This window comes from Tupaia chinensis, unplaced genomic scaffold, assembly GCF_000334495.1.
Source record: "Tupaia chinensis unplaced genomic scaffold, TupChi_1.0 Scaffold000407_1, whole genome shotgun sequence".
Classification (NCBI taxonomy): Eukaryota; Metazoa; Chordata; class Mammalia; order Scandentia; family Tupaiidae; genus Tupaia; species Tupaia belangeri.
In genome coordinates this window covers 1,511,866-1,529,589 of record NW_006159909.1, presented here as the reverse complement: position 1 = coordinate 1,529,589, position 17,724 = coordinate 1,511,866, and the positions used below count along the sequence as shown (strand labels likewise).

The window sequence follows — 17,724 nt, the reverse complement described above, 5'->3', positions numbered from 1 at the left end:
AAATCCCCTGATTCATAAGACAGAGTTGAGAAAGACCAAGGCTTGGGACCAACAGTTGGCGTAGTGGCTATGTCGCTGGACTCCCATGTAGTCGCCGGGGTTCGAGTCCCGGACCCCGTGAATAATTATTAAAGAGCATGTTATAAAATTGTCTGAACTTCAAAATAGTAATGAAATGATAAATTTAAAGAAAATATTGCCTCACGTGACCAAGAAGAGATTGACATAAAATGACAATATCTAAGGAGGAATTAAGAAAATTATCAAAGAATTACCTCATAACAGAGTTTCAGGTTAGGTGATTTCACAGATACATCATTTCAAATCTTTTTTTAAAAAGTTCATAAGTATAACCTGCTTCAGGGGAAAAATGAAATATGATTTTTCAGCTGTAAATTTGGTAAACTTCAAAAAGTTCATAATAACTAGTCTTTGCAAAGAATTACAGAAACACTATTGGTAGGAGTATAATATACAATGCTTTTGAGTGAACAATTTGGCAGTAGCTATCAAAATTTTAAATGCCTATGCTACTTAATCCAAGAATTCCTCAATTCAGGATCTGCCCTACAAATATATTTGCACAGATAGCCAAAGGTAGATGTATATATGAGTTCATATTTTACAGCAATCAAAAAGCTGGTAAAAGTCTGTAAATGTGCATTAATATGTGATTATATTAATAATAGAATACAGTGTAGCTGGTAAGATGAATGAGAATAGAATGTATATGGGAGAAAGAATGAAACAGTGGTTTTCATGACAGTGGACATTAAGAAAGAAAAGACAGTAATCTCTGAACTATGAGGTGAAGTGAGCCCTGTGATTGTCCTTGAGAGACCTTCCAGTCCATGGCATGAGGAAATGAGCGATCAAGGCAGAGTCTAGTAAATCCCCTGATTCATAAGACAGAGTTGAGAAAGACCAAGGCTTGGGACCAACAGTTGGCGTAGTGGCTATGTCGCTGGACTCCCATGTAGTCGCCGGGGTTCGAGTCCCGGACCCCGTGGCTTAGACTCATGCCGGGCATGTGTGTGCATGCCCAAGATCCTGAGAGGAGAATAGAGGAGAAGGGATTGCGGTGTGGCCTTCCCCCCCGGGGGGGTATTAATTTCTCGCTTTCTGTCTCTCTGTCTCTGTCTTTCTGGTGAGCTCACGCACCCTATAGCAAAAAAAAAAAAAAAAAAAGAAAACCTCTCCAAAAACAAAAAAAGAAAGACCAAGGCTAGAGCCAGAGTTTAGCCTAGTTTGCAAAGCAGAGTACCAGGGGAAAGAGAGCTGTATATAAAGAAGATTCCAGAGTTTTTTTTAAATTTGTTTGTTTTGTTTTTAAGATTTTATTTATGTATCTATTTATTTTCAAGCCACAAGGTCCAGGACTCGAACCACAGTCAGCCGTTTGGGTATCCAGCACCTTAACCACCATGCCACATGCTGGCCCTTCCAAAGACTTTTGGAGGATGTACTTTGAACCTTCAGCTGAGTACTGGCCAGACATACATACAAGGAAACAACTCAAGTGTAGGGGAAGAACCACCCTAAAGAGTTAGAAGTAGCTATGCTCAGTACACACACAGGGTTGCAAAATTGCCTGTTCCCACCACTGAGATGAGAAAACCTTAGGAGTGATGGGGTATTAGGTAGAGGACTGACAAGGGTCTCACCTTAATAGGTGTGAATAATTAGCCTTTCAGTAAACACTGCTCCATTTCTATCCAACAAATCTCAAAAGCAGAATCAGAATCAAACTGTTGCCAAGTAACCAACAGCATTCCAAAACAAAGCATAAAAATGTTTATAGGAGTGTGAAAATATCCCAGAAGGTAGAATTCAGAATATATGGCATCCAGGCAAAAATTACCAGGCAGGGGCCAGCAGGTGGCATGCATGGTGGTTAAGGTGCTGAACTCCCACATGGCTGACCACGGTTTGAGTCCTGAACCTGGTGGCTTGCTTTCTCAGTTTCCCTCTCTTTCTCTTCCTGTATCTTGCTAGTCAAATTGAAAATATAATAATAATTATTATTATTAAATTAAATAAATAATTATTTTTTAAAAATAATTACTGGGCAAAGAGACCAGACAGCAGTGCCATGATAAAATGGGATGTTACATAAGGCTGGTCCACATGAGAAGGTTCTGGGCTTCTGCTCAGAGACCTCCTTGAACATGCTGACCCCATGCTGCCGATGGTCAAGGGTTGGCTGAGCCTAGAGGTGGACTACAGTGTCAAGACCCAATTGGAGATGTGCTCTCTATCTCTCTCTTTCTCTCTGTCTCTTTTTATCTCTGTCTCTCTCTCTGTCATGAAAGAAACTTAAAAAAAAATTACCAGGCTTATGAAACAACAGGAGAATACAACCTGTCAATATAATGAGAACAATCAGTCATTCAGACTGACCCAGAACCGACATAGACGGTAGAATTAACAGACAAGGTTAACAATTATGATTGTGTTCTCTTAAATTCAAAAAGATAACGGAAAGATTAAACATGTTAAATAGATACATGGAAGCTTTAAAAATGACTTTCATTGAACTTATAGAGAAGAAAAATAGTAAAATTGAAAATATAGCTATAAAACTACCCAGAATGAAACACAGGTTAAAAAAAGACTCAAAGCGTCCAGGAGCTAGCAGACAACTTCATGTGGCCTAATATAAGTGTAGTTGGAATTCCTGAGCAAGAGGAAAGAACAAGAGAAATAAAAAAGTACTCAAGGGGCTAGCAAGTGGCATAGTGGTTAGGGCACTGGACTCTCACATGGCCAACTGTGATTCCAGTTCTCAAACCTGGCAGCTTGCTTTCTTACTTTCCCTCTCCCTCCCTCTGTCTCGCCATGGTCAAATTAAAAAATACCGGGTCATCAGGAAAGTCATGATGTGTTTTTCATTATGAGTTTCCCAATACTCCAGTAAGAATAATAAATAAAATTAAATAATTCTTAAAAAAAAAAAAACTAAAGAAATTATAGCCAGCATTCCACCAAATTTGATGAAAACATTCCACCAAATTTTTCCACCAATAATAACAAATAAAATCATTTTTAAAAAAAACTTGAAAATATAATAGTCAACATTCCACCAAATTTAATAAAAATGGTAAACACCACAGACCAAAAAGCTCAATAAGTACCATATACCAAGTACATTGTGATCAAATTGCTCAGTGCTAGTAATAAAGAGAAAAGGGAGGGACCAGCAGTTAGAGGAGTGGCTATGTCGCTGAACTCCCATGTAGCCAACGGCAGTTCGAGTCCCAGACCCAGGGGCTTAAACTCGCGCCGGGCATGTGTGTACGCTTGCCCAAGATCCCGAGAGGAGAATGGAGGAGAAGGGATTGCAGTGTGGCCATCCCCCCTGGGAGGTGATTTCTCACTTTCTGTCTCTCTGTCTGTCTCTGTCTTTCTGGTGAGCATATATGCCCTATAGCAAAAACCTCTCCAAAAAAAAAAAGAGAGAGAAAAAAGGGACACAGATAAACAAAAGCTGTATCCAGTTTCTCATTAGAAACACTGTGAGAAGACAGTGGAGCAACATCTAAAAAGTACTAAAGGAAAAAAACACTGTCATTCTACACTCCGAAAACCAGCAGATATACTGAAAACAAAATGAGGGCTGGCTGTGTGGCACATCAGTAATATACTGTTCGAGAGAAGCCAGATTAACCTGGCAACCAAGGTTCAAAACCCAGCCTAGCCAGCCCAAAACATGGCAGGCATGCACACGAGTGCCCAGGGTCCAGTGGAGGATTGGAAGAAGGGGATCACAGCCTGGCCAGCCCCTGTGGGCTGTTTATCTTTCTGTCTCTCTCTCATATTCTCTCTCTCTCTCTCTCTCTCTCATGAATAAAGAAAAAAAATCATTTTAGAATGAAGTACTTTCTCAGACATACCAGAAGATGTGCCCTGTAGGAAATATTAAAGAAAGTCACTCAAGGGACCAGCAGGTGGCATAGTGTTTAAGGCACTGAATTCCCATGTGGTCGACCACTGTTCAAGTCCCAGAGCTGGTGGCTTGACATTCACGATGGGCACATGTGTCCAAAATCCCAAGAGGAGACTGGAGGAGAAAGGACTGTGGCATCCCATGAAGGATGATTTCTCACTTTCTGCCTATCCGTCTCGGCAAGTGCATGTGCCCTATAGCAAAAATCTCTCAAAAAATAAAACGGAGTCATTCAAGCAGAAGGAAAATTAGATCGTATAAAAATTTGGACATACACAAAAAAAATGAAAAGCAGGGAAAGTGGTAGCTGAAAGGTAAAACATATTTTTCTTATTATTCAATCCTCTTTAAGAGATAACTGAGGCAGTGGTTGGGCACTGTACATCAGGAGCCAGATCCCACATGATCAACCACAATTTGAGCCCCAGCCCCAGTGGCTCGAGGGACTCCGGGCATGTGTGCATGCATGTCTGGGGTCCTGACAGAAGGGACTGTTGGAGTAGGGGGATTATGGCATGACCACGACCCAGTGAGAGGTGTTCTTTCTCTTGCTCTCTCTCACAAGTGTATGTACCTTCTGACAATAAAAAGAATGGGGGTTGACCAGCAGGTGGCGTGGTGGTTAAGGCACTGGACACTCGCACATGGCCAACTGCAGTTCGAATACCAAACCTGGTGGCTTACTTTCTCATTTTCCCTCTCTCTCTCTGGTCAAATTAAAATAAATGAATAAGGGACCAGCGGTTAGCATAATGGTTATGTTGCTGGACTCCCATGTAGTCGACCACAGTTCGAGTCCCAGACCCTGTGGCTTAAACTCACACCGGGCGCGTGTGCGTGCGTGCCCAAGATCCCGAGAGGAGAATGGAGGAGAAGGGATTGCGGCATGGTCATCCCCTCTGGGGGGTGATTTGTCACTTTCTGTCTCTCTCTTTCTGGTGAGCACATACGCCCTATAGCAAACACCCCCCCAAAAAAAGAAATAATAAAATAAAATAAATGAATGAATAAATAAAATTAAATAAATAACTATAAAAAAAAAGAATAGGGGGGAAAAAGGCAAATACTGTGGCCTCTTAGCCCATGCATTTACTTTACCAATCCAGAAGCTCTCCTAACCCCACAGATTATGGTTTATATAGGTTCCATTACATAGGCAGGATGGATTGAATCATTGGCTATTGGCAATTAAGTTATTCTCCAGCCACTATTCTCTCCATGGAGGTTAGGGTGTGACTAGGAGGAAAAGGCAAAGGGTAGACCCCATTGGGGGCCCAGGTTCAGTTTCCTGACCCACCTAAAGGCCAGGTGTAGTGGAATTCAGAAACCCAGGGAGGCTGATGAAGCAGGATAGCAAACTCAAGACTGGCCTGGGCAAGATAGCAAGACCCTATCCAAAAGGGCAGATGTGCTGGTGCACACCTGGTCCCTGCTATTTGAGAGGCTAAGTCAGGAGGATCATGATGCAATGAGACCCCATCTTAGGAAAAACAAAGAGTTGAATGGTTTTACGAATTACCTCATCCAGGGAACCAGCAGTTAGCGTAATGACTATGACGCTGGACTCCCACGTAGTCAACCACGGTTCGCATCCTGGACCTGGTGGCTTAAAACTCACGCCGGGCGCATGTGCGTGCGTGCGTGCCCAAGATCCCGAGAGGAGAATGGAGGAGAAGGGATTGCGGTGTGACCATCCCCCCTGGGGGGTGATTTCTTGCTTTCTGTCTCTGTCTCTCTCTGTCTGTCTGGCAAGCGCACGCGCCCTATAGAAAAAAACCTCTCAAAAAAAAAAAAAAAGAATTACCTCATCCATACAGAAAAGTTCAGTGTCTATGTGTTTCCAGCAATGACAATTTTATGTCTGACAATTTTATGTCTGAATCCTGCTGGATAAAAACTGAAAAATTCTTATTCATGTTCCTATATCTCTAAGTTCAATGGGGAAAAAAAAAAAAAAGAAGAAGAAGAAGAAGAAAAGAAAGGAAAAAAAAAAAAGCCAGCCCCGTTTTCACACTGTAGCTTAAATAATGTCTTCTTTAGAAATCTTTCAGCCCCAAGGATATACCAAGGTAAACTTGATACAGTTTCAGTAAAGCTCTTTCTTTATGCTTTGATTCTTTTTGAGACAGCATTTTCCATTAATCACAGTTATGAAATGTCCTTTAGGTGGGAGACTTCTGCAAATAGCTTCTCTCACCTCTAATGTGTTTTTTCCTGGTCTCACTCTCCAGGGAAACTTCATTGGGGGCCCCCTGTGGTACTGACTAAATCTATAAACAGGTCACTGGAAGTGTTTAGGGAAAAGCAAGATGGTAGGGATTTTTATCTTTGGTTGAGGATTTTAAGCTTTGGGTAATAAAGCAAGATGAGATCTTATCTGAGTCTGTAATCCAGTGTTTCTATTACTTTATGAATTTAAGTGGGAGAAAAATAGTGTTTCTATGCCATAATTATATTAAGTAAATCTGGGATTTACATATGTATATAGAATTTATTCCTTTGCCGTTTTGCTATAGCTAAATTCTGCAACTTAAAGCTTTTATGCTGTTTCTTCATGTCTCTCCCACTCAGTCAGTTCATGTTTTAAGGATGATTCGAGTTGCTGAAACAAAAGATAGAGATTTGTGATGAGTGCTCTTTAGAAAATACATTTTTTTTTTGAGAGGTTTTCACTATAGGGCGCGTGCGCTCGCCAGACAGACAGAGAGAGACAGAGAGACAGAAAGCGAGAAATCACCCCCCCAGAGGGGATGGTCACACCACAATCCCTTCTCCTCCATTCTCCTCTCGGGATCTTGGGCACGCACGCACACGCTCCTGGCGTGAGTTTTAAGCCACCGGGTCCGGGACACGAACCGCGGTGGACTACATGGGAATCCAGCGACATAGCCATTACGCTAACTGCTGGTTCCCGAAAATACATTTTTTACATTTAAAAGAATGTAGTATTTCTAAACAAAGCTTCAATACAATTGCTGCTTTTAAGTTTTTGTTTGTTGTTTTTAGACTCGTAAGCAGATCATAAGAAGGACATGTGGCCTATGTGTTTTGTCTCTGGAATGACCTCATGAAATTCTGCAACAAGTTTTTTAGCTGTATTCTTTTGCACCACACTTGTATTGTCCAATACAATTGCACAAGAGGAGAAGCATGGCATTCACTTATTATCAGATTGTATTCATATTTTCGATGTTTTCTACATATCCTAAGATTAATACAAAAAAACATGCACATTCAAAATAGCTTTCACGGAACCAGTGTTTTTTTGAATATTGCTAGGTATTTGTTGAAAAGGATTCTATAATGTATTTTGGAAATGCTGGGGTAATCATGCTCTTTAAGTTAAAAATTCTCATAGCCTTTATCATAGTCATGAATGTGAATAGCCTAGAGGCAGCTGTGGTTTGTAGTGTTTCTCAAACCAACTTGACCAGAGAACCCTTTCTTTCTTAAAGTTTCACATAGTTAGGGTTGTACAAAACAACTTAAAAAATACTGAGGTAGAAGCTCTGTTCTCACCTTGTTTCAAGTCTTGGAAGCACCAATCCTCTGTTACAGCAAAAGCTTGCAATGTGAAGTTATTTACTAAGCGTAGTAATTGTTTCACCTATACACTTTTCTTCTTCATTATAGACACCATTTTTTGTCAAGTTGGAGACTGAAAAATACCCTTTGATTATAAAGAAAATGTTGAGAGAACTGATTTCTAAAACTATGAAATAAAAGAGAAAAGATTGAATATAGGGACCAGCAGTTAGCGTAATGACTATGTCCCTGGACTCCCATGTAGTTGACCGTGGTTCAAGTCCTGGACCTGGTGGCTTAAATTTACACTGGGCGCGTGTGCTTACGTGCCCAAGATCCAGAGAGGAGAATGGAGGAGAAGGGATTGTGGCATGGCAATCCCCCCTGGGGGGTGATTTCTCATTTTCTGACTCTGTCTTTCTCTGTCTTTCTGGCGAGCATATGTGCCCTATAGCGAAAACCTCTCCAAAAAAAAAAAGAAAAAAGAAAAAAAGAAAGATTGAATATAATTGAAAATAAAATCTGAATTTGTTTCCTATATCCTTCCTATAACAATATATCCTGCTATATCCTATCCTGCCTATTCTAATTTAGTTATCTCAATCTCCTACTGAACATAGCAGTGTATTCAAATTAATCTTTAACCTCTTTATTTGTATCTTGGAAATAAGAGTTTAGGAGTAGGGGTAGGGGAGATTTTATATCGCAGCTCTGCCTCCTATTATAGTTGGGGGAGGGAGGATTATTTAGGGTTTTCCTTTTCTTTTTGAGGGTAATAGGGGAAGTTGCTTGCTTGATTTTTCCTCCTAGTCACTGAGAAAAGGACTTTGCAGTGGTTTGAAATATTTCAGTGCTAGGTACCGTGATTAAAATATTATCAAGTCTAAGATTGAAACATCCTCATTAACAAGTAGCTACATACTTATATACAAAATGTCCTATAGTTAATTGTCTCTTAGAAAAGATTTACCTATGATCCTCCATTTAATAAAATAGCACTCTATAGAAACCCATATGCACATGTGTGTGCACAAGCATATATATGTATTTCCTCCCATTTCCCTATCTAGTTTTTTGGAGGGATTTGTTTGTTTTTTAAGAGAGATTTTTGTTGTGGTTAAGTGTGCTTGCTGGAGAAAGAGAGACAGAAGTCGAGAAATCACCCTCCAGGGGAATGGCCATGCCTCAATCCCTTCTCCAGTTACACCACGGGAGTTTGGGCACACACACACACACACACACACACACACGCACGCACACACTCGTCCAGCATCAGGTTGAAGCTGCTGGTAAGGGACTTGAGCCACGGTCAGCCATGTGGGAGTCAGTCCAGTGACATAACTGTTACAACATCTGCTGGTCCCACTAGTTTTACCTTTATTATATCGATATGTGAATCTTTTTTTCCTCTTAATTTCTTATCTGTCTCACCCCCATGTACTAGTTTCAACTTCTTGTAACCAACCAGTTATTTCATGTCATTCCTTTGTATAAATAGGCTCGTCTTTTAATTATCGTTGTGTTAGTTCTTTGAATAGTTTAGGTACAAGTTCTTTATCAGATATATGATTTGCCAAAATTTTCTCCCGTTCTGTGGGTTTGTCTTTTTACTTTCTTGATGATTTCTGGATTACATGCTTTTAGTCCTTTAGTTCTGTTTTTTTTTTTCCATTAAATTGTAAAATTTTCAGTTGCCCAATTCCACACTTCTCAAAATTGCTTACTCTTGCTAGATGTCTTTTGTGCCTGGCAGAGTGGCCATATGTGGTACACATTTGTTTAAAAATGTGTCTCCACAGTCTGCCATCTCCGGCCCTAGATGTTTTCCAGACAGATCACTTCTTTCTCGATGAGACACTATGGCTTATTGGTTTGTTTTCTTACAGGTGAATAGATTTAGTAAGGTGGAAGACCGAGCAATTTTTGTCACTGATCGTCACCTATATAAAATGGATCCCACTAAACAATATAAGGTGATGAAGACCATCCCTCTCTACAATGTGAGTACTCTGTGCTTCTCTTTGAATAAGAGACTTTTTAAAGTTTATTACTTTAGCAAGAGAAAAAGAGAAAGTAAACAACAGGGGGCCCTTTACACTTTAATTCTTGTCCTCCCAGTCTTCCAGCCAGCCAGAATTATGGGGACCAGCATATTTAGGTAGACCCAGAATATGAACCCCAGGCCTCACATATGGCCCCAGTATTACACAACAGCACTCTGCCATCTGCACCATCATGACTAGGACTGAATAAAAGATTCTTGGCTCATAGACCACTAGTGGGTTGACAGACTGACCTCTAGAATCTTTGGGGCTTTAGGAAAGCCATGAGTTTCTGAAATTTTATGTCACTCTTTCATTTTGTAAAAATGTGCAATTTTCTATAAGGAGGATACAAAATCTCCAATAGATTAATGAAGACTTTAAATAAAAAAAAAAGGTAAGGCTGACCATAGCTGACCACATGGCTATTCGCCATTCCAGTCCTGGACCTGGTGGCTTGCTTTCTCACTTTCCCTTCTTCTCTCTCTTTGGTCAAATTTGTAAATAATGATCGTGAGACCAGCAGATGGTATAATGGTCACATCACTGGACTCCCACATAGTCGACTGCAGTTCGATTCCCAGACCTGGTGGCTTAAAACTCATGCCAGCTGCATGAGTGTGCGTGTGTAAGATCCTGAAAGGAAAATGGAAAAGAAGGAATTGCAGCATGGCCATCTCCACTGGGGGGTGATTTCTTGCTTTCTGTCTCTTTGTCTCTGACGAGCACATGCTCCCTATAGCAAAAATCTCTCTTTAAAAAAAATAATAATAATGCTGAATAAAGTTAAATAAAATAATTCTATAAAAACAAAGGGTAAGGACTGGGCTAGCAGGTGACATGATGGTTAAGACATTGGATTCCACATGGCCAACTGCATGGTTGGAGTCCCAGACCCAACGGCTTGAAAACCATGCCAGGTCCATGTGTGTGCAAGCCCAAAATCCTAAAAGGAGAATGAAGGAAAAGAGATTGAGGCATGACCATTCCTCCCAGGAGGGAGTGATTTCTCACTTCCCCTTTCTCTCTATTTCTCTATTTCCAATGAGCACACATGCCCTGTGGCAAGAATCTAAAAAACAAAAAAGGTAAGGACTATGATCTATGGTTTTGTTTTTGTTTTTGTTTTTAGAGAGAGAGATTTTTTGCTATAGGGTGTGTGCACTCTCCAGAGAGACAGAAAGCAAAAAATTACCTCCCACGGTGGATGCCTACATCGCAGTTCCTTCTCCAGTCTCCTCTCGGGATCTTGGGCATGCATCACACATGCCTATTGTGAGTTTCAAGCTACCAGGTTCAGGACTCAAATTGCAGTCAACTATGTGGAATGCAGCAACATAACCATCACACCATCTGCTAGTCCCAGGACTGTATTTTCTATGTAATCCTTCTCTCTTCTTTATCCGTCTCACTGCTTAAACATGATAACATATAATATATTTCTCTACTTATGTTTGTAAGTTTTGTTTTTATATGGAGTCAGAAAAATAGTAAAGAATTCCTCTATAAAAATGTTATGCTCTTTTAAATGTAAAATTTATGCTGCTTTCAGATGTTCTTTTTTCTAATATATTTTGTATACATTTCAGTGTGGGGTTTGTGATCTCCAATCTAAATTTATTCTTTTTCACTATATCCATAAGGTTTGCAAATTCTGTAATCATTTTTTATTTGAAATATGAAATTTGGTCGATAGCTCTTTGAATCTCAGTATGAGATATTTTTTCCCTACTTAATGGGGTCTACTTTACTAGAGATCATTTACATCAGTTCTTAAAGATCCTGTCGGCCTACTGGATCTTTTCATGTGTCAGATATCTTCTCTGTGTCTACAAGTTCTTAAAGAGTGAAGTCTGTGTTTGTCTAATACTGAATCTATGAGAGATTATTTTAAAGACTTTTTTCTCTGCAAAAGGGAAGAGGAAACATCATTTTCTAATATTTTTGTTACATCATGGATCTTTTGGGTTAAGTTCAAAAAAAGCAAACTATCCTGGTTTTGCTGAATTTTTTCTTTTTTAATTTTGCCACAGGGTGTGTTTGTTCACCAGAGTCAGAGAAAGAGAAGGAGAAACTGAGAAAGAACCTCTCATGGGGAATGGTCACATAGTCCCTTCTCTTCCATTTCTCCCTCCCTTTGGAATGTTGGGCATGCACACAGACACACCCAAGCTGCCCTGTCTGAGACACGAGCCATGCAGTCAGCCATGTGGGATCCAACCACCTTAACTACCACACCACAGGCTGGCCTCCTGAATCATTGTAAATGCCCTGATTGTAGTATTGAGATTTATCTCCACTACAAATCCATCTCCCCACCACACAAGCACATCTACCTTTTTCTTTTTCTATAGAAAGGCCAATAGATGGCAGCTAAGAATAAAATTTTATTATTCTAAGCCATTTTTGATTTTATATAATCTTCTTAGCAAAGACTTGTAATCTTATCTATCAATCACAGTTTAAGCCTAATAACGCTGCAGTCTTAAAGTAGGATGATGATAGGGAGAAAATCATATTTTTTCTAAGTTTAATGAAGTGTACAATCAAGCAAAAATCATTGTGGTATGTGTTTTATTTCTTTTCCTTACTTTCTGTTCATATTAAGGGCGACCCATCAGGTACATGATATAAATTTAACAAATAATTAATAACTTTCTGAACTGAAGTGAATTTCCCAAACCATCTTCCTTTTTTATGTTAACTGATTTATATTTATAGTCCCTATTTCCCTTCATAATTATCATCATTATTAATAAGATTATCATTGTAATATCACAAAAATTAATAATGCTTCTTATAGCAAGCATAGAACAGTGTTAATGAAATGAATCAACACTGAAGATGTTCTTCTTAGTTCTCTGCCCGTATCCCCATTTATGCATACGGCAGCCTAATTTCCAGCAGCTAATATGTTTGTCAGAAAGGTGCCCTCAGGCTGCCAGAACCCACTTTGTCCTCTTGTGCAAAGGGCTGAAAGTGCCCATCCACTCCATGGACAAAGAACATGGGGGTATAATGCTTCAGTTTCATCATTCAATGAGCAATGTAATTCTAATGGCTGTTCTAGGACATTTCCTGGAGCTTCCGTGCAGGAGGAAGCTGCAGTGGTTCAGAGGGATGACTTACCTTCCCTACCCTACCTGCCCACTCTCTTACTTGTGTCCTGTACCTCCTTCCCAAACCTGCTCTGTGTATATTCCAGGCTCTGTGTCAGGGAGGAACTTCTGAAGCACAGCCACCTCTTAGGAAGGAGTGCTTGGGATAGAATGGGGGACTTGCCACTCTGCCTGTCATTTTTTAAGTCTGAAGCAAGTATGGCAAAATATGGAGTCCAGATGATGGAGACATGAGTACTGGTTATATTACTCTTGGTAGTTGTCTTTGTAGTTGATTGAAATATTTTGAAATTTAAAAATATTTCAAGAAAAGAACGTTTTTTGGAAAATGACAATGTTAATAACAGTGATAGAGAAGCTTGGAGGGGACGAAAGAAATTGATTTCAATTTCCACCATGTTGAGTTTCTGGTATTGGTGGAGCTTACAAGTACACATTCCATAGATAACTGAAGGTCTAATACTATAAAGTGAGGAAAATTCATCACTTAAGATTAAATTTTAAGAGTGGATCCATGTATAATTGGAGGCTGAAATTAGGAGTTTAGGAAAAGGAAATGGTAGATTATTCAAGAACATCCACAGTTAAGCAGTGTTTTTTTGGGTTTTTTTTAAATCGCTGAAGGAAATGAAATAAAGCAAATTTTTTGTGGTCTTTCATTTTTTTCATCTCTTTTAATGTGCTAAGTGAGTTCTAATTTCTCCTCAGTTCCATAAGGTTATGAATTATTCTAGGAAATAAAAGAACGAAGGGAACACTATGCTTCAGAATCAAAATAGAACATTTTCAGAAAGGAGACTAGCCAACAACAACATATAGCTAAGGGGCCCCATACTATTCTCATTCTTTAGTTTTCACTTCTACTTCCATGTAGATTCCTTTCCTGTTTTTAGTGAGGCTTTTCTGACTCCACAAAACAGATTGTGACCACATACTATCTTAAAGTAATGTTTTGTTTTTTAATAAGGATACACATGGTAGTAAGGGAATCTTATGGAAACCCAGGAAATTCATCATTCAGTTTTCAAGGCAACTCCAGGGACCATGTTATCTTAAAGCCCTCTTAGCAACTTGAGAGTCATTAAATAGTCCAAATTTCTGCCATTCTTTTTTATTTATTTATTTTTTTATGTTTTTGCTATAGGGCACGTGTGCTCACCAGATAGACAGAAAGAGACAGAGAGACAGAAAGCAAGAAATCACCCCCTAGGGGGGATGGCCACGCCACAATCCCTTCTCCTCCATTCTCCTCTCGGGATCTTGGGCATGTACGCACACGCGCCTGGCGTAAGTTTCAAGCCAAGGGTCCGGGACACGAACCACAGTCGACTACATGGGAGTCCAGTGACATAGCCATTACACTAACTGCTGGTCCCTCCTGGTGGTTTTTTTTTTTTTTTAATGGATTGTTTTGCCAAGAGAAAGTGAGAGACAAGTACTCTTGATAAGGTCTTCAGCCACAACCCTTTCCCCAGCCCTGCAGTCACTCAGCATCATGGGCACACCTGGCATGTTCAGGTGGACCGAGTATGAACCTAGAGCCTTCCCGTGAGGCTTCAACATCACTCAGCAGTTCCCCTACTGCCTGTACCACTGTGACGGGCTCAGTTTCTGTCTCTATTTCTCTCTGTCTGTCTTTTTATTAACAGTCACCTCTTTCTTGCCTGACCACACTGATCAGCCGTAGACTTAGGTCTGAATCAACCAACCCAACACACCATCCAAGTTTCATCTTACGCTAACGTATTGAACAGTATCTCAAATGAGGCCTCACCATAGCAACCAATTCTGCGAGATCCATGGTGGTACATTTGTTCCTGGTCACACACTTACAAGTCTGTATGTAGTGTTTTCTGACTTTCTCTGGTATGACATGGCTAATGCCTACAACTCATTCTGGGGATAATTCATTTCTTCTTGCCACTACTTTTGACTGTTATCCTTAGGCCCAAGCCACATTTGGACCTTGGCCATAGATCAAGCTGGATATTGGGATGTGTCACGGGTTTTCCTGGTGGGATGAGTTTCCCTGACTGTTCCTCTAACAGGGAAGGTAGCTACTAGCTACACAGAGTGGACATCTGACTAGGGGGAAGCCAGGCTGCTGACTGGCAGTGACCTATGAGAGATGGGATGAGTTAGTGAGAGAGAAGTGCTTCAGACAGGCCAGGTTCATCAGGGATCCTTAGGTCATTGGTCCTCTTACCAGTTACCCCTATCCCAGTTGCCAAGATCCCAGCCTTTGTCAAACATAACCTAAAATCATGCTCATGAACCCTCAGCATGGGTGAGGATGCAGCTGACATTGCCATTTGGCAATGTGTCTAATCAGTTTCTGAACCTAGTCTTCACAAGTGCTTTCAGCAGAAGTGTTCCCTCTGTTTCCTTAACAGCTTCCAGCCAGGCAATAATACGGAACCAATATTGATTGCTTTCCTAATGCACCATGAAAGATACCCAAGTAATTCCACTATCTTTACATCCCCTAACACATTGAATTTCTATGTATCAGCAGCATCTAAGTGCCTCAAATGCTCAACTTTAATGGGCATAGAAGCCATCCCCATGGATCACTAGTGATAGGTTAAATAACTTCTTCATCCCTATAGACCATGACCTGCTAGCTTTTTATGCTGGGTGGAGCGATCCTCCTTTACTCCTCCTTGAGATGCTGTAACCACTTGCACACACCCTCTGCAATACCCTGTGCTCATTTCTTTCTGCTAGAGCTTAAGTTATAATGAACAGAAGCTTAAGGGACCTCAGGCAGACTGAGGTATGGGGGGTTTTAAATAATGCTTGTGTTAGAAAGAATGGCAATCTGAGAATTACTTTCATTTGGGATTTTGGGCAGCTGCACACCAGATTCTCAGGTTACACCCTCAATAACTGAAACATTCCATTCAAATAATTACTGAATGTTCATTATATGGCAGCCACATAGGGATTAGGGACACAGAAGTGTCAAAACCGTCAACATCTCTGCCCTCATGTAATTCGTTGGGTTGTCAGATAAGTCATGACATATTTTTGTATGCTTTTCTATTCAAAAATGCATTATGACTTCTCCAATGCCCAATATATTTCAGTAGAGGAAAGCAGACATGTGTATGTACCTCTGTACATGTGTATATATGTGCTTATGTGTGTCATACACACACATACACACCTAGATTATATAGTCCGTACAAAGTGATAAGGGGAAAAATAAAATCGGGAAAGAAGGTAGTAAGTGTGAGGGGTGGTGTAATTTTCAATAAGGTGATCAGGCTTCACCAAGAAGTCGACATTTAAGGAAAGACTCGAAGGAGTTAAGGAATGAACTATATGTTTACTCGATGCTCTTTCTGCCCTTTTAAGCAGAAAGACCAGCAAAGGTACAGAGATATAAGCCGGGAGGAAGGAGTCTTTTGTGGGCCTGGAAATGTTCCATGAAATGATCTGGTGGTAGTTCCACAGGTGTATACATACGTAAAATGTTATCACACTGTTTGAGATTTGTGCACTCCAGTATATGCATGTTATACATCAGTAAAGTGGGGAGGGACCAGCAGTTAGCGTGATGGCTATGTTGCTGGACTCCCATGTAGTCAACCGCAGTTCAAGTCCCGGACCCGGTGGCTTAAACTCACACAGGGCATGTGTGCATGTGTGTCCAAGATCCCAAGAGGAGAATGGAAGAGAAGGGATTGTGGTGTGGCCATCCCCCCGCGGGGTGATTTCTTGCTTTCTGTCTCTGTCTCTGTCTTTCTGGCAAGCGCACGTGCCCTATAGCAAAAATCTCTCCAAAAAAAATGAATGAATAAATAAATAAAATAAAATAAAGTGGGGAGAGAACAAAGGAGAATGTGGATAAGAAGAGAATGCAGGGGGCCGGCAGGTGGCGTGGTGGTTAAAGGCGCTGCATTCCCACAGGGCTGGCCATGGTTCGAGTCCTGGATCTGGCAGCTTGCTTTCTCTCTCTCTCTCTCTCTCTCTCTGTCCTTCTCTTGTCAAATTGAAATAAACGAATGAATAAATAAATAAGTAAAATTAAATAATTCTTTAAAAAAATAAAAGAATACAAATCAAAGTGGAAAGTAGAGCAAATGAGCTAAATGATCGTCCAAGCCTGGAGAGATTTTCACATCCTTAAAGGCTTGATATGTCAAATGTTATAGATAACATGTGAAACATGTTACAGTAATACTTCCTTTATATCTCTTCTAGGGAAAACTGCATCCACATATCCTCTGCCTAGGAAAGCAACCCTGGCTATTACTCTAAGAGGAAAGTAGTTACTAGGTACCCAGGGTGGGCATCCGAGTGGAAGAAGCCAGGTCACTGGCTGGCAGTGACCTATGGCAAGCTCTTAATTCCACCTGTAGTTATGCCTCCCTCCATGTTCCAATATTGACTATATGTGCTTTTTTTTTTTCATTTCTTCCAAGATTGGTTTTGGTAGAAGTCTATCTTTATTAATTTCATCTTTCCATTCACCCCTGCCCTTATTTTTTGTTTACCATTCTTTTTTTTCATTTTTTATTATTAAATTTATTTATTTACATTCATTCACTGTACATCATTACAGCATATAAAGTGAGATTTTCCACCCAGAGTACACTGTATATTGACTGAATCAAGCACATCAACATGCATGTTATCGTCAACAAACAATTTTCCATTTCTTGTTTCCTGTATGTTTTCCTTTTTCCCCCATCCCTGATTCCCTATCTCTTACCCTCTGCCATCTACCACTCTCTTCCCACACTGTCTCTGGTATCTATGTTTACTTTCTATACTGTTTCCCCCCTACATTTTATTGAATTACTAAAGATCTTAATTAATCTAAATACTTTCATAGCAAACACAGCTGATATATACATTTTCATGAACACAAGTCTATCTTTAGGCATCCTATAAAGTAGCACCTACCTGGGGCTATATATCTTACTGTGGTCATCAAATGGATTTTTTTTTTCCTGAAACTTTTCTCTTTTTGTAACTTAATTTACATCCTTTCCCTAAACATCATCACAGCATACAAAATCTGATTTCCCATCCAGAATATACTGCATAGTGACTTAATCATGCATATTATTATCCAAAATTT

At 40.1% G+C, this 17,724-nt stretch overlaps 1 protein-coding gene across 1 annotated transcript in view; it reads left to right on the top strand.

The window, feature by feature from the left end:
- Positions 1 to 17,724, top strand: part of MYO1D (myosin ID) — a 328,050-nt gene that overhangs the window by 270,501 nt on the left and 39,825 nt on the right. Inside the window, exon 20 of the mRNA XM_014590111.2 lies at positions 9,358 to 9,471. Within this exon, the coding sequence (XP_014445597.1) occupies positions 9,358 to 9,471 (114 nt within the window). The remainder of the gene's footprint in view (positions 1 to 9,357; positions 9,472 to 17,724) is intronic.